This window comes from Caretta caretta, chromosome 14, assembly GCF_965140235.1.
Source record: "Caretta caretta isolate rCarCar2 chromosome 14, rCarCar1.hap1, whole genome shotgun sequence".
Lineage (NCBI taxonomy): Eukaryota > Metazoa > Chordata > Testudines > Cheloniidae > Caretta > Caretta caretta.
Genome location: NC_134219.1, coordinates 7,888,723 through 7,906,666, shown reverse-complemented (window position 1 = coordinate 7,906,666; position 17,944 = coordinate 7,888,723). Strand labels below are relative to the sequence as shown.

The 17,944-nt window shown below is 43.6% G+C and overlaps 1 protein-coding gene across 2 annotated transcripts in view; it reads right to left on the bottom strand.

Moving 5' to 3' along the window:
* Positions 1 to 6,135: 6,135 nt before the first annotated feature.
* The window catches only part of CACNG5 (calcium voltage-gated channel auxiliary subunit gamma 5), a 29,370-nt gene continuing 17,561 nt past the window's right edge, over positions 6,136 to 17,944 (bottom strand). For both annotated transcript variants that reach the window (XM_048818240.2, XM_075119211.1), the window contains exons 2-6: positions 13,129 to 13,364; positions 11,625 to 11,711; positions 10,612 to 10,752; positions 9,183 to 9,328; positions 6,136 to 7,991 (exon numbers count right to left, since the gene is read on the bottom strand). In XM_048818240.2, the coding sequence (XP_048674197.1) occupies positions 7,734 to 7,991; positions 9,183 to 9,328; positions 10,612 to 10,752; positions 11,625 to 11,711; positions 13,129 to 13,336 (840 nt within the window). In that variant the 5' untranslated portion in view covers positions 13,337 to 13,364 and the 3' untranslated portion in view covers positions 6,136 to 7,733. The remainder of the gene's footprint in view (positions 7,992 to 9,182; positions 9,329 to 10,611; positions 10,753 to 11,624; positions 11,712 to 13,128; positions 13,365 to 17,944) is intronic.

Here is a 17,944-nt window from a genome sequence, read left to right as displayed (position 1 = left end):
AAACTCCCCGTTGGACCAAATGTATTATTTATTTAACATGTACCACCAGAAAATTACTCTGACAACACACTAGCATCCTGCGTTTTACCTTTTAATTGAAATGCAGCTTTCATCTATTAAAAATAAAAAGTCTTCCCTGTCTTGGGAAGTTTAATAAAACAGAGAGAATTGGTGGTCACAGACCTAGCAAGGCTGTATTAGCATAAAAAGCAGAAACAGTGTTTGGCTGGAGCTTTGAATTAAGCTGTTAGCAAGCATCCAGGGCTATATCCTGCCCTTAGTTACACTGGTGTAAATCTGAAGTCACTCTGGTCCCATCAGTGGAATTACTCCAGATTTATGCCAGTTGAAATGAAAGCAGATTTTGGTCTTTTATGCCTTCTGTGAGTTTCACTGGATTCAAACGTTTGGTGCAAATCCATGTGAGTTACCCCCTTTAGCAATGACAGGTTTCAGAGGAACAGCCGTGTTAGTCTGTATTCGCAAAAAGAAAAGGAGTACTTGTGGCACCTTAGAGACTAACCAATTTATTTGAGCATGAGCTTTCGTGAGCTACAGCTCACTTCATCAGATGTATACCGCACGGTATACATCTGATGAAGTGAGCTGTAGCTCACGAAAGCTCATGCTCAAATAAATTGGTTAGTCTCTAAGGTGCCACAAGTACTCCTTTTCTTTTTCCCCTTTAGCAATGCATACTCAGACACTGAAAATCATTGTGATTTAGGTATGCATTTAAATGCTTTGCTGAATCAGGGCCTTTGCTAATACAAAGCTGACTAGAGTCAACGGAAAAGCTCCTATTGACTTCAATGGGGTTTGGATTGGGCCAGTACAACCCTTGGAGGCCCTGGCAGATAACTCCACTGAGTTATCTGACGAATGCAGGGGCAGACTCATGGCACGTTCCCCTGGATGTTCTATTTTTATGGTTCGTTGCCGTGTGTGTATGGGGGGGAAGCGTAGATGCTGCAATTGGAAGTTAGCGCCGTGCATAGCTCTGTGAGCTTCCCTGACTCTGCAGGGGGCTATGTGCCTGTGTGGCAGGCATTACAAAAATAACACCCTTACACCTGAGTTCTGTAACCAGGAGAGAAGAGTGGCTGTATCTCACTATGGGTAATGTTACTTTGTGACCTATTGGGACTGTACGCACTGGACCCGATACTGCTCTCATTAAAGTCAAGGAAGTTTTACCACTGACTTCAATGAGAGACCCAACAGTGTATTAAGGCAAGCCCAGATGAATACAAAGAAACTACAAGTCTGCACAGGAAAAATGGCCCCAGAGTTAAAATGTGTTTAGGTCTGCTGCCATATGAATGGAATATGTCCATTTACACACATTGCTGTACCCCAGAGGTGAACACTCAGCTTCCCTAGTAAGAGTGTCACGAAAAGCCATTCTGTTTCATATGACTTCAGCATACACAGTCCAGTTCAGCTCAGCCAATTTGCAGAAAGACAAATCCAAGAAAGTCTCTTCAAAGAGCTTGTATTATTCACAGGGACATGAAACAACAGAAAAAATAAACCCCAGACAACAGATGATGCTGCAATACAATCTGAAAAAGGCCCAACATCCCTATTACAGGATCAGAGGGAGAGAAAAAACAGGGTCTTTTTTTATTTATTGTATGTGTGAATTGTCAATCCTTCACAAACTGTGAATCTGAAACTTTCATCTCACGTCTGTTATTGGGGTAGAAAAAAGAAAAAAATCCCAGAGCAAGATCTTATAATACCAGAAGAAGGTTTTCTGAAAATGACATATTTTGCTTGTTTAGGAAGAAACGTCACACCATAGAGATATGGCTTCTTCTAAATAACTAATAAACGAGCATCGGAGGGAAGTAAGACATTTATATCCTTCTTCGTTTAAACTGAAGGATCACAGAGCCCACCGGAGCCATGGACGTGGTGAAAGATTAATACACAAGCTGGATAAAAGCCTTAAAACAGTTAAAATATAGCTGTACAAGAACTCTCAGCCATAACACTGTGTAACATAGGTCATATAACAAAACGTAACAGGATCTGACTCTCCGTTCTGCTACACTGGTATGACTCCATTAAAAAATGCAGGGGATGCTTGTTTGCTGGGGGGGCAGGGGAGGGGGCAACAAGCAGAAGAAAAGGCAGCCGTTCCATCAGCCTCTTGACCAAAGGAGCATTTGGCCTTTTGTCACACAGGTCAGCAATTTGGGTCTTGTTAGATCCCCGCCAGCTCCTGAATGCCCCAGGATCAGCAGTGGCCAGGACTTCATTGCACTTGCATTCCCACCTCTCCTCCCAGATGTAGGCCTGCCTACAATCATCTGTGACTAGGGTGACCCTCCATCCCGAATTGGGCAGGACAGCCCCGAAATGCAGAGTTCAAGTCCTGGTCCTGGGCTGAATGACTCTAGGGCAGCATTTGTCCTGGAGTCCCTGTGGCACTGTTCCACGCCTGCCCAAGGCTCAGGGGCGGCACCAACCTATTGCCGGTGGAAGGGGCTGAGGTGAGACGCCCCCCCCCACCCGCCGCCATGAGGCCTCACCCCCTGCTCCTCCCCTCCCCCGTGAGGCCCCACCCCTTGGCCAGGCCAGAAGCTGGAGCTGGGCAGTAGCAAGAGGCCCCCAGGGAGCCCGGGCTGCTGTGGAGAGCTCCAGACCCTCCACCTGCCCTGGGTGGTGCACCCTGTGGAGTGGGGACTTGGGCCGGTGGCTGCTCTCAGGCCCCCCCAGCCCTCCGCTCAGGGCAGGTGGAGTGTCCGGGATTCATCATCAGCCAATATAACCAGCATGGTTTCTGTACCTCATCCAGGCCTGAAACCAGATTGACTAGGATCAAGGTAAATTGAGGTATCACCAGAGTGGCTTCACCACAATCTTCTTAGTCACCTTTGCCGTAATAGGGCAGTTAAAGATGTCTGAGTTAATGAAGGGGAGGAAGGAGGGTCCAGGATTAGCCTGGATCTTAGGCAACTTTGCTTCAATCTCCAGCACCCCCACTCACAGCCCTCCCCCCCTGCCCCATGTGACCTTGGGCACGTCACTCAGTCTTTCTGTGCCTCGATTCTCCATCTGTAAAATGGGGCATTGAGAGGATAACTACGTGAAAGGTTGGGAGGTGCTCAGATACTGCAGTGATGGGGGCCACATAAGTATCAGAGCTAGAATGCTGTATATATTAGCTGAACTGCCACTGTTTCGGCGACATTTGCGTTCCCCTGTAGCTTACATAGTAAAGGTAGGACTAAGAAATCAGAATAGCTCCTAAAGGCCTGATTCAGCCAGGTGCTGAGGACGCTCAGGTCCCCTCAACCTCTATGGTAGCTGAGGAGGCCCAGCCAGATCAGCTCCTTCATGTACATTTTATGTTACTTATATCTGATAAATCAAACTTAGCTGGCAGCATCTAACGAGCCTCTTCTGTTCAGAGCCGAATCTCATTATTTTATAAGGCTTCCAGGGTATTCCCAGCTAATTTACAAACGGAGAAATTAAACCATCCCCTATTCCTCTGTTTCCATGACATCCAAGTCCGATCTCCATGTAACCTGACAGCTTGGCAATAATTAAGCAATAAGGCATGACAAGTAATGTATTTCTTTGGTGGGCTGGGGGAAGGCCTGGGGTGGATCATGAGACGAGAAGCCAAAAGGGCCTCGTTTCTCCACTCACCCAAGCCTCGCACTAATCTTACAGAAAGGCACCGCCTGTCACTTCTGTAAGTGTACAAATGGGATTATGGTAAAAGGTGGGGAGAAGGAGACACCTAGTCTTCACTTGACGGGTATTCTCGAGGGGCATCACTGTTGTTCAGTCCCAAAGCTCCATCTCGTGACCAGACTGCAGGCTCACTCACCTCCCACATGCTAGTTCTTCACTTATCACGTGTTCCTCATCAGCCGCCCAATGTCATGAACTCCACCTCTGTCTCCCAAACTGCTGAGATTCATTTGGGTGTGTTGAGTGGGAGACTGGTGGCAGGTGAAAGAAAAAACACTATTCTTTGATGCAGGATTTAACAGCCCTGGAGAGCACAGGATTGACCAGGAGTATACAGGCTTCAGACTAGCAGCCGTGTTAGTCTGTATGCGCAAAAAGAAAAGGAGGACTTAGGGCACCTTCGAGACTAATAAATTTATTTGAGCATCAGCTTTCGTGAGCTACAGCTCACTTGGTGCATCCGACGAAGGGAGCTGTAGCTCCCAAAAGCTTATGCTCAAATAAATATTAGTCTAAGGTGCCAGGAGTATATAATGACCACAGCAGTAAAGGATGCAAAGGTGAAGGCTTTTCAGCCATCAGCAAGAGACAGCACCACAATTAGCAATTGAGAATGAAGCAATTCTTCCAGCCAGATCTGTGAAAGCAAACAGGTCCGTGTACCCCATGCTGATGGGAGCTGGCTGTTGTTGACATGACGGGACACTGGTTGTAAAGCTTTTTGACTGGCACATTAAGGCTTGTGCAGTTCTTGCATACGTTCCATGGGAGGCGGCTCTCCCCATTCACAGATCTGACACACACATTCAAAACACACAGTTGGCCAAACTCAGCACACTTGCTCGGCATCTCCTGCAGGGTGCCCATGTGCCTCCCTCTGTTCATTTTATTGTTAGTGGCCTCAGTTCAGCAAAGCACTTAAGCATGTGAGTAGTCCCAGTGAACTTCATTGAGACTACCCGCATGCTTAAAGATAAGCATGTGCTTAAGGGACCTGCATACACAGCACCAATCCCCTCTTGAAAATGAGCAGCGCAGCGGACCTTGAGACTAGGGAAATGGAGGCAAACAGATGTAGGAGCCTGAAACAGCTCCCACTGAAGCCAGCAGAAAGACTTCTATAGGAGCTGGACTGGAGTATAGAGGAGGGATGAGTATAGGCCTTTGTCACTGGACATTTAGGAGAATCTGCTTTCAGACTCTCTGGTCACTTTTAAAATTGGGCTGAAGAATTATGGCTGATGGGAAGCAATTTGCTCTTGAGGCTGCTGTAAATAAAATCTTTCTCCAAAGCCACCCGAGATGCCCACGCACCTTGAAACTAAAGTTTTTAGGACCTGCACAGCAGAGTGGAAGCTAGACAGATTTTGTTTGTCTTCTAATCTAGCCCTTGAGGAGGAATTTTTGCACCTTCACTGAACTTAAGCTTCATTTGGAGGCAAAATGATCCACACAGGCTACTTTGACAGTTTTCATCCTTGATTTATTCTGGGCTTTAAGCCGCTTAGATGGGAGAGAGACTCCTTTTGCAATCACGATGGTTTCTTTCCTCCTCGCCTGCCCCCATTATTTTTTACCAGGGTCATAAAAATCAGCAGCTGCTAGGCTCCAAAGCAGAGGAGTTGGAGTGAATTAAAAAGGAAACTGGAGAATCGACTGCACGGTAGATCACTCCTGAAACTGATGGCCAGTGGGTTCAAGCCATTCCCATGCAGTGTTGTTCAACAGACACTTATTCTGACCAATGTGGACACAGCTTTTTTTTTTGAGATAATAATAAAATAAAAAAAAAGTAAATTATTTCCCATCACGCACTGTTCTTGGTTAACTGGAAAAAAAGAATCTAAGCTGTAAATACCAGCAAACGTATTTAAAATCAATTTATAAACATTGTCTTGGTAAAAACAGTTCTAATCTAAATGCTCTCCGCACACTGAGAGGCTAACCAAACATTCACAAGATTGAAAATTAAAGTCCGAAAACGGAACAGTTGGCAAAATGGCAAAGGCATGAATCATTAATCAACCTGATTATAGCCTGGCTCCCTGATAGAGCCCTGGCCCTGCAAACACTTATACGCACAGAAAACTTTATCACATAAGTAGTCCCACTGACATCTATGAGATTACTTGTGGCCTTGATTCACAATAGCACTTAAGCATGTGCTTAAGTCTATGTCTATTCAAGAGTACACTAGGCACATGAAGAAGTCCCATCCAATGGGAATTGGATGGAATTTAAGCACATGCTTAATAACGGTTCTGAAAGGGATGTTTTCCTGACAACGAGCATATGCGTTTGCAGGCCTGTATATATTTGCACATTGCAACACCACACAGTAAAAGAAGCTCAGCTTTTAAACCCTTCATTTGGATTGAGCAGGTCATTTTCTATTTATAAGTAATGAATGTCAAACTCTAATTTAAGGGTTCTGTTGTTGTTTTTTAATGCTTAAATATGCCTAAAAACAAATCTATTACATAAATATATAAATTATTTTTAAAATGAAAAACAGATGCTTTAAGGGAGAGAATATAAAAACTTACAGATAAATATAACCTTATTTACAAATTCTGGAGTGTACAAAATGATGCCCTGGTTTAAAACGAAGCAAATTATCCAGGAGTAAAGGAGACAAAATATACATTACATTTCTTATCTGGAGTAAGTGGACAAAATTAGCCCTGATACTGCATCAGACTGGCAAGCACAGACCCATAAATCTGTGCAGAGGCCTCACAGAACTCAGTGGGCACAGGGGTCTTTGCAATTGGATCCTGATACAGAACTGGGATCATATTTTGGAATATTTTGTAAATAATGATAAAATAGTACAAGGGTCATTACAGATACATTGTAATGAGATTGAAAGTCAGTGCATTACATTTAGTACAATCAAACTTTAAATTAAAAATATACAAAAAACACCTGCAGGATTTTCTGATGCTGACATTTTCTGAGGCAGTAAAACAACAGGAGTAGAAACCATATATTCGGACACAGTTCTTTCAGTAATCTTGTGGTTTTTTACAACAGTACTGTATATAGATTTTCACCTTCAGTTCCCCAAACTTAATTTAGAAATGGACTGATATTCACCTCCTGGTAGCTCTCAGTCCTCCAAGACTAAAAAGTGTAATAACATGACATGATAATGTGTAATGAATGACAAGGTCCCCAACTAAGGTACACAGCAAAATTAATCAAGCTTGTATACCATTTTCTGTAAAATATAAAATTTGGGCCAGATCTTCAGTTGAGGGAAATCAGTAGAGCACCACTGACTTCCACAGAGTTTATACCAGCAGAGAATCTGACCCTTTGTTTCAAGAATTTGCCTTTCTGATGTCAAACATTTCCATATTGGAGGGAGGTCTAACATGAATGGTTTTGGATGTGATTTGCCAAAGGCCCTAAATGAATGTCTTGGCTCTCATAGAAAGTCAATGGGAACCTAACTTAATTTTAGACCTCTGAAAATCCCCTGAGGTATAGTTGGGAGGGATGGCTATTGATCATTATGGTCTACTTAGAAATGATACGCAGCAACAATGGTCCATCATTGTGAATGTCAAATCAAGATGCAATTTGTACTTTAATTAATACCATTACTTAGAAATTTACATGTAGCGTTCATGCCAATAAATCTACAGCAAAATGATACAAACACACAAGCTTGTGCCACCTATCATGAAATGCATTTTTGCTACTGGGGGTTCTTTGATATCAAACCCTCTCTAAGCCCCATCCTGGATCTATTCCACATCCAAAGATGCTACTTGTTTGGGGTGTGGAATGGCTGGGGGATCAGGACCTTAGATGTATTTCAGATATGCAGGGTAAGTATCATTTAAAAAAAACCCAACAAACTACCATGTGCTCTAGGCAACGATTAACACCATTTATGATCATATAAATAGAGGATTGTCCTGAAAGAGTGGCCTAAAAATGACAAACCAAGTCAGGACACAACAGCTGCTTCCTCTTAATCCCAAGTAGGCAATGGGGTTAATTGCCATTCAACATGGGGAGGAGGACATTTGATCGTAATCAGGACATTTGAGCAGGGCAGGGTAGTTACTGTTCATCTGGAGAGATGCATCACTGGAAATATCGGAGGGGCTGCGTCCGCGCACCCAGGCATCAGGATGCAAGAATTGCCCTGAGTAATCAGAGCAGTTGCTAAGACGGGGGTGGTAGAAGCCGGGATGGGGTCTGTAGATCTCCTCGGCAGTGTATCGTTTCATGAACAGGTAGACTGACATCACACCAGCACTCTGAAAGTGAGAAAATGAAACAAATGCTACTCACAGGGTAGGGAACTGGGTTGATTTAATTCTAAATGAATGAATGAATACTCAGGATCTGTATTGGCATTGCCATGGACAAACAAGACTGTGTAGTTATGAAAGTAGCAGGGTCTAGTTGGGCAGGGCATCAGACTGGGTGCCTGGAGACCTAGTTTCATTCCCTTGCTCTGCAAATGACTTGCAGTAAGACATTGGTTATAGGGTGGCCATTCCAGTACTTTCAGGACCAGTGTGACGCTGCTCCCACTGGCATGGCCTCTCACACACAGCACGTGTTCCTGCACAGGGGAACGCCATTTTGAGGAGTGCACCACCCCACCCCCACCGGCATGGCCTCTCACGCACAGTGCCTCACAAGGGGGTGCCATCTTTAAGAGTGTGCTGCCTTGCCCCCGCTGGCGTGACTTTGCTTTTAAAAATGGAGTCCCCTGTCCAATACCGGGCAAAACCATGTCCAGGTTTGCCAGGACCAGACAGGGAACAAACCATCCAAAAAGAGGACAAACCAGTTCAAATGGCCTCCTGACTTGGGTAAGTCACTTCTGCCTCTGCTTCCCCATCTGTAACATGGGGATAACAATACACCTGTCATCAAGGTGCTCCTGCTTCTCCTGATTCAACCTACTTTGACCACTAGCATTCAGGGTTTGCACTGGTTGGCAGGAGACACAGGCTCATTTGACAGCACCAGGATCGGCCCATTTGTCAGTCATTCCATATAGATGTCTATTAACAATTAGGGGCTCCTAAAGAGTCTTGCCCTTTCAAACCCCACCACACTCCTTTTCACAACAACCAATTCCTGATGGTTTCGCCCAACAATCAATATTTTAACTCCTGAGAACAGACCATGTTTCTAAGGTTATGTCTATATGGACTACAGGGGTGTGAACAGCAGTGAGCACGAAAGCGCTGCACTGTAACTCCCCCGTGTGGACACTGGGCATGAATAAAAGATTCCTACTTTGCATTAATGGAGTCCTGTCTGAAGAGGACTACGTTAATGTGGACTAGGAACCTTTTAGTTAACATCCACCCTGGGGAGTTACAGTGTAGCCCTTTGGTGCACACTGCTAGTCATATCTCTGCAGTTCAAGTTGTGGGGCAATATAGATGTGTCCTTATAGGCACTCCAGAAAGCTCACAACTGACAAGTACCTCTGTGAGAAGGAAAGAGATAGCAGAGAAGGCAAATGACCATCCGTATTTATAACTGAAGTAAGTCTCCGAGTCCTTGGTCTGGTTCAGCATCTCGTCGTTAATGCTGGATATGTACAGCACCAGCCCCACAACCAGAGATAAACCTGGGAAGGGAGAATGACAGAAGGAAATGTTCTTCAGTAAAGACACAAAGCATCTCATGGGGGTTTTTCCTTTAGAAGAAAATTTGAAATATGTAGGTTGCATTTCAAAAAATTGGGGAAACAGGCTTCTCCCCCATTGAACAGATCAACGCATTTATGTCATTTTAGTCAAACCATTACGTTCTTAAGCTAGACTCTTCTGAACTACAAGTGATCTGTGTACGAAAATGCTTTAAAGCTCAGCTGTCACAGCTGCATATTTAACACTCCTCTAATGCGATGAATAAAACAGTCACTTGTCTCATGTAGAAAGATCCCAGCTGACTATTTTAAAGTTTCAAACATCCTCTGTGCCTGACTTACCGTAAGAAATAAGGGGCCCTGGTTGTTTAAAAAGAGTCCAATCTTATGGGAGTGATAAATTGTGATGCAAACTCCTACATCTCATTATACCACTGCAGTCCCAAAGTAGGCTGTTAAAGGGCTACCATTTATATACTGCACCAAATAGACTTGGAGACAAAAGGTAAGAGCCCCCTAAGTTACCGAAACAAGAAGATAAAATCTATTCTTGGAGAATGCTGAAAACTACAAAAAAGAAAATCCTCTCACCACAGCTTTTTCCCCCACAGGCCTCAAGAATGAGAAGTAAAACAAGGAAAGATGGATTTATCAGAACTACGGAAAATTGTTTTTGGGTTAAGTATTTTTTTCACTATTATTCCCAGATGTATCTTATGAGATGTAAATATTAATATTGATGTTCTTAGGCTCAATACATCTGGAATTCTGGAGGTTGAGGCTAATATATGGTGCCAGGCTAAGAGAATGCATGGTATCATACCACAGATCAGGTGAAGCGGTCATAATTAAAGCTGGTTGGGAATTTTTGTTTCCCTATGAAAATTTTCACATCAAGCGCTTGATGAAAGCCCAAGCATTTTTGATGGAAAAGGTAATTTTTCACAAAATTTCCATTTTGTTGGAAAGCCATTTTTCATTAAAAAAAGGGGGGGAGGGGTTGATGACAATTTTGTGACCAGGTCTAGCCATAATGTGCCACCTCACCATTGATTGCAATGAGGAGTTCTGCTTAAAAATACTATGGCAGAACATAGCCCAAAGTAAGGATTTAACACAGCGTTACTGCAGCTTACAGATCAGGAGGGAGGGAGGAGGGAAAGAATAGCCATATAAACCCACAGAAGTACAAGGGCCTTCAGAGGAAACAAAGGCAGATGAGACAGCAAGTGCAATGTTAAGATCATTCCAATAAAACTCACCAGACAGAATGAAAAAGATTCCCGATACAAAGGCCAGGATGGTTCTGTGAGGCCGAATGTGTCCAATATTGCTCAGTATAAACCCGATGAACATGAAAAAGAGGCTGACCAAAGGGAAAGGAGTAGCAGAACGAATCATCTCTGGTTGTAAAAGGGGGAGGAAAAATGAGAACAGGGTTAGGCCCTCCTGTATAACACCAGACCTGGGCTAGATTGACCAGGCCAGTTCCTTTACGTCTCCAAATTGTTGCATTCTGTAGATCACTCTTTTTCCTTTCCTGTTCTCTCTGAGTCTCATGTGCATGCTGGCACCCACCCCCAAACCAACACACCCAACTTTCTTTGGTAAGCAGTTGACTGAAGGTGCAATTATGCCTGGCTGAGAATACATCTGTTAATGTTTGTATTCCGCGTAGTTTCCAACTGAAGCATTACAAATGCACATCAATATTTTTTGTGGTGGCATCACAAGTCTTTTCACGAAACACTTGGATTTATTATCGCAAAAATGTACCAAGCATGGTTAAGGTTCACACTTGGAAGTGGCAAAAACAAAACATAGGACTTTACAGGGAAAGCTGTGACATTCCATCCTTAACTCATCCCACCCCAAAGGGGATCTAAATCAGCGTGCAATGCCCCAGTCTGTATGTGCTGTATTTGTACCAGCTCTTGTCACCAGGTGCGGAGAGAATGTAAAGTCATCTATTCCAAAAAAAAGCCACCGGCCTTGACCACTCCAGCAACAGGATGCAGAGCCTGGCTTGTAGCCACTGTGAGTGTCCCAGCATAAGGGGGAGACATAATCAGACACTTCTCAACATGTCTAGCATTTCACCAAGTAAAAGCGTAGTTGTACATAAGCACCCAGCTGTACGTTAAGTTACAATACAGCACGAACAGGGAATCAGAAGCCTCCCCAAGTTCTGAAGTAATTCCTAGTAACCCATTGTTACTTTAACAGGCTGTAAAGAATGAATGATACAACAAAAAAAAGTGAATAAACTACCTACTTAGAACATTGATTGTCGATTCAGACGTCAGCTGGACGTTCATGGGCATGACGTATTCTATAGTAAAACACCGGCCACGCTCCTCACCTGCATGGAGAAGAGTCTGCTTCATGCTTGTCATTTAATTAAAATGTTTTCTTTACTAGAAGGGGTTGTATTTTTTAAATGAATTTCAGTGCATGCAAAATAAACTTGTTTTTTTGGTGCTCTTTGAGTCATAACTGTTAGTGTGTGGTGCTGAAGAAGGATGCCTGCTAGCTACCGTATCGTTGAGGGACTGGCTTTTCAAAATGTCGCTGGCAAAAGAGTAATAGCTAAGAGAGTACTGTGAGCTGGTTTCATGTATCAGACACGTTAGATCTACAAATACTAAAATTCGCATTGTGCTGGTCATTCGGAACATTTATTGGAGGGCAGTGGAAATGGAAAAACAACAAAGCTCAAGGTATGGGAAGTACATGATAACATTACTGGGTGAAAACAAACTGGGCAGGTGGCTGGAGTACGACAGTGCATTTTCAAACAATCTGCACGTAAACAGCTGTTCCTGAATAGGAGAAAGCTCTGAAAGCTAATTGGCAATGTGGGGGGATTTTGACAGACCATGCAAGTTAGCTAGAGAGGGCTTGGCTTAGGATGCCTTCTGATGAGGCAAAAAAGGTTTAACATTTGATACAAAACACACGATCAATCAAAATGGTTGGTCTGGTGGGTTAAAAAGCACAGAAATGTGAATTGGGACATCTGGATGACCCCTAGCTCTGCCACTGGCTTGGTCCCCTTAGGAAAATTATTTGGGTTATGCTAGCTTTGCAACCCTCCTCAAGAACTGCGGGGGGAGGGGGAATTACACTGGTGATAATTATTCTTCGCCTTTCTAAAGCACCTGACACCTCCGCATAGCAAACCATTTTACTGTATGAACAAAAAGAGCAGGACTGTGACCTCATACCACCATGCAAGGAAGAACTCTCAGCTTCCCTACGCAGACTACTTGCATCACAGGTCACTGCACTGGAGGGAGAGGGAAGCAACCTCCATGGGGCTGCTACTCCCCCCTATACAGGTGGCCAGAAAGTGGGTGGGCAGGAGCAAGGAACAATGGACCCTTGATTTAGCCCCTCCATTCCACATCCAGTAGCTGGTTACTTCCCACTGGAGTATGGGGAGAACAGGGAGAGAACTGTGACTCAGAGTAATTCCTTCCCTGCTGCGCTCCTGAGTGGCACAGCTCTGCCCACCATTCATTCAAGGCAGATTGTAAAGTTACAATTGATGCGTAAGGAATTATACCACCTAAAACCCCCTGTGCAACTGGAGAAACAGAGGCAAAGAAGCGGTTAAGTGGCTTGCCCAAGGTTTGTGCAGAACATCTGCAGCAAAGACAGGAAAAGGCAACTCAAATCCCTGGCTCCCGGCCCACTGCTTTACTAGGCAAAGCTTCTTCATTGACGACGATGTGAAAATCACAAGAGTAAACAGTTCTTTGTACAAAGCACCGTACCTGCCAAAAAGCAGACCCTCCAGAGACCAGAGTGCAGCGACATTTTGATTTCGGTGGTCTGATTGTGGGGCAGGATGATTCCTTCCTCCAGGTAAAGCCAGTAGTCGGTGCTAACAGCAATTCCTAAGAGCCCCAAACCACATACCGCAAACACACTGCTGAGCAGAGTCAGAGCCTTCCTGCCGCACGCGCTCATTCCAAAAAGCATCAGGGTTCCAGACGGCAATAAGGAATAGCTGGAGGGGAGAAAAGATGGCGTGATTAGCAGGGGCTGTAGCTCAGCCAATCTGTTTCCAGCGTTGCTTTCTTTAGGGTCTGTAAGTGACAAGAAGCTTTGCCCTCGCCTTTTGTGCTTATTTAGGTCAAGTTGAAATAAACCATTAAAAAAAAAAAATCACAAACTCCCCAGACAGACAGAGCATTTGAACCAAATGCTACCTGACTGTCACACAGTTTTACCCCCCAAATGTTCATGGACTTGCTGAGCACACTGCCTCTGGGATGTACACATCCAGCCCTAGGGACGTACACGCACACACACTAAGGGGTTGCTATTATTTGTCAGTGGTGTTACTGAGTTGCCTACATGCTAAAACCAAAATTGGGGCCCCATCTAATTATCTATCTTAGGTACTTCTGTGGCCAAGGACCTCACAATCTTTATCCTCCCAACTCTCCGGTGAGGGTAGGTAAGTGTTTTTAAGCTACAGATACACAGTAAGACACATTCCCTGTCCCAGAGATCTTGCAATCTAAAGTCCAAATCCTGCAGAGCTTTACACACATGCTCATATTTAGGAGTTGGAATTAATACCATAGTAGTCAATGGGACTACGCACAACGTGTAAAGTGAAGCACAGGTGTAAGTCTTCACAGATCAAGGCCTAAATAATACCTTACATTTATCTAGAGCCTTTCATCCACAAAGATCCCAAACACATTACAAACCCCTGCACACTTGAGAACCGCTATGATCTGCACTTAGCAACATACACACTGAGCCATTCTTCTGTGTGAATTTTTGTCTCTCCACTCCCGTGAGAAACGATTTGCCATCGGGGGCTAGATTGAATTCTCATATTAACAACAGTTCATTATTTTACTAAATGCACTGTGGACCACACACTAAATGACATTCACTAGATAAATGAATGAAGTATATTGTGCAATGCATTAGCCTCACTTTATTTACCTTTTTATTGTGTTTGTTCACTTACTCGCTAATTTGCAGAATTCAGTCGCTCTCAGTTGGCCTTCCAGATGACATTACAAATTGACAAGATTTTACCAAAGCTCATCATTTTATTTATTAAAGTTTTACCAAAGGCTCTTAAGCAAAGTAAGCAGTCATGGGATAAGAGGAAAGGTCCTCCCATGGATCAATCACTGGTTAAAAGGCAGGAAACAAGGGGTAGGAATACATGGTCAGTTTTCACAGTGGAGAGGTAGTGCGTGCCCCCCAAGGATCTGTACTGGGACCAGTGCTGTTCAACATAGTCGTAAATGATCTGGAAAAGGGGGTAAATAGTGAGGTGGCAAAGTTTGCAGATGATACAAAATTCTCCAAGACAGTCAAGTTCAAAGCAGACTGTGAAGCATTACAAAGGGATCTCACAAAACTGGCTGACTGGGCAACAAAACGGCAAATGAAATTCATATGTTAATAAATGCAAAGTAATGCACATTGAAAAACATAATCCCAACTATACATACAAAATGATAGGGTCTAAATTAGCGGTTACCACTCAAGAAAGAGATCTTGGAGTCATTGTAGATAATTCTCGGAAAACATCCACTCATGTTAAGTAGGAGTCAAAAAAAGCTATCAGAATGTTAGGAACCATTAGGAAAGGGATCAATAAGAAGACAGAAAATATCATAATGCCACTATATAAATCCACAGTATGCCCACACCTTCAGTAAAGCATGCAGTTCTGGTCGCCCCCTCTCAGAAAAGATATATTAGAACTGGAAAAGGTACAGAGAAGGGCAACAAAAATGATTAGGGGTATGGAACAACTTCCATATGTGGAGAGATTAAAAAGATTGGGACTGTTCATCTTGGAAAAGAGACGACTAAGACGGGATATGATAGAGGTCTACAAAATCATGAATGGGGTGGAGAAAGTGAATAAGGAAGTGTTATTTACCCCTTCGCATAACACAAGAAACAGGGGGGTCACCCAATGAAATTAATAGGCAGCAGGTTTAAAACAAACCAAAGCAAGTACTTCTTCACACAACACACAGTCAACCTGTGAAAGTGATTGCCAGAGGATGTTGTGAAGGCCAAAAGTATAACTAGGTTCAAAAAAGAATTAGATAATGGAGGATAGGTCCATCAATGACTATTAGCCAAGATGGTCAGGGGTGCAATCCAATGCTCTGGGTGCCCCTAAGCCTCTGACTGCCAGATGTTGGGACTGGACAACAGGGCACGGATCATTCAACAAATTTCCCTGTTCCGTTTATTCCCTCTGAAGCCCCGGGCATGGGCCACTGTCGGAAGACAGAATGCTGGGCTAGATGGACCACAGGTCTGACCTAGTATGGTCATTCTTATGTTCTCAAAAGTTCACTGCTCCCTGATAAAGCACTAAGGGCTCTGTGCCACAGGGCAAAAGCACAACTAAAACAGAAGAAAAGCTGCAGCAAATGACAGGTTAGAGAAATGAGAAGCAATGATGGTTTTGCTAAAGAGATTGTAGCTTGGTGGTGGGAATCAGGTAGCTAGATCTGTTTACTGCTTTTACAGAGACACAATATGAGCCTTTCCCAAGTGTGTTTGGTTCTTACTGAGCACTACAGAAAACAAGAGAAACAAACAAAAATTCCCTCTGGACAACAAACCAACCAAATTTAACACAGGAGCAGAAGGCAACATCTTCCTTGTCCTACTTTTAAAATTGCACATGCACTGTTCAAGCTATGTAAAGCTTCAAACAATAAAATGGTAGCTGATTGAATCCAAACAGAACACAGTATTTAATTAGAGTGTACATTGCAAGGTGACAAGGAAGGCAGAAAACTCCTAAATAAACAGAAGAGACAATTTCATATCAATTGTTGGAAGCATTTCCAAAATACTGAGTGGATAACTAATCAAAAATATGGGATAGCTTGGTCTCATGCCTCTTAGGGCTGTTCTGAGCATTAGCTTGCACTGAAGTAACTGAATTGTTTTTCATTTCACACCTTTTGTTATTTTGGGGCAAGTCAGTGTGTGAACACACTCAGTTTGGAATAAGCACACTTGAAGTAGGATTTTTAAGGGTTTTTTTTTATTATTAAACTTCCTTGTTGAAATAAAGGAAGGACCAAGCGATTAAAGCAGGAAGCCTGGGAATCAGGAGTCCTGGGTTCCTTTTCCTGCTCTGAGAATGGGGTTTAGTGGCATGAGCAGAGGAATGTGGGGGCATGGGAGTCAGGAGGACCCCGCAGTTCTGTTCGTGCCCTGGCTCTTTAAGATGGATAAATTAATACTTACCAACAGTAACTCACAGGGGGACCTGTAAGTCTTCACAGTTTGCAAAGCACTTTGAGAACCTGCAAAGGAAGAGTGCTATCACAGACTCATGATGATTACTGCCTGAGAAGCAGGTGACGATAAGTACTTCCTACCCCTGAATAATGATACAGTCCTTGTATGGGCAGAACAGCCAACAAGTTAAGCTTCTTCAGGCAGAGTACAATGGACTTTCCCTTTGAGAACAATCAAACACACACAGGCAATTAACCTCACCTACAACATTCTGCACTTGTCTTTCCATTAGACCAGTGCTACTCAACGTGGTGGTCCATGGACCGGTGCCGGTCCACGAGCCATCAGCTGCCGGTCTGCGTGCACACTGGGGGAAAAAAAACTGCCGGTCCCCCACATCAGAAAGCTTGAGAAACACTGCTCTAGATCATACACAGAATTTCAAAATAAAAGATGAAAGCAGTTTTCCTGAGTGCAAGTGTTCTTTACACACCACTATGCTTCAAAAGGAAATACATTTGAAGCGGCTCAAACTATTTAAAAGGACAGTACCCTATTCCTATACACTAAAACTAAAGGCAAAGGAGTTAACTGAATCTTGGGAAGAAATATCCTTGGATTCTCAGAAATGCCTACCACAGTCATAACTATTTTACTCCTCCAGGATCAGAGGAGGATACCAGCCACAAAGCAGTATTAAGGCGCTGGCTCTTTCTACACTGAAATTAGATAGACTGCGCACAAAAGGCTCTGACGTAAGCTACAAACAGTGCTGTCACTTGAAGAATGTGGCCCAGCCAAGACCCTGCCACAACACGGTATTAACCTTGCCTGTGGCTTTGATGAAGAGGTTTTTTAAATGGTTTTTTCAGCTCCTGGGAAATCCTGATGTTCAATATTTGCCACTGGTGACTACGGGCTTTTACATTCTGTCAGCAACACCATAAAGATACAAAATAGAGATTGCTTCTTTCATTCAAACATCGGGAGCTATCAAGCCTGAAATTGTGTGCCCATTACTTGCCAGATGCCCACACTGTAGAGCAGCATAGGAAATGACAGCCTTGACGTCGACTATACCCCTACAGAGAACATCAGCAGCGAGATACATGTTGTGTGCGCGCGCAGGAAAGTGAGGAACATTCCTCACTTTATCTGATGTATTAGTGGGCCAAAGCCAAGTAGGGATGGGTGGTTTTGGGGAAAAGAGGAGATTCTTGCTCCAAAGACATCTATAACCCTTTCATTTAATCACCTCTAACCTGTTCCTGCTGACCAAGCTCTTCTGTGGCTTGAGAGCCAAAATCATTTAATAACGGAGGGAAAAAAAAAAAG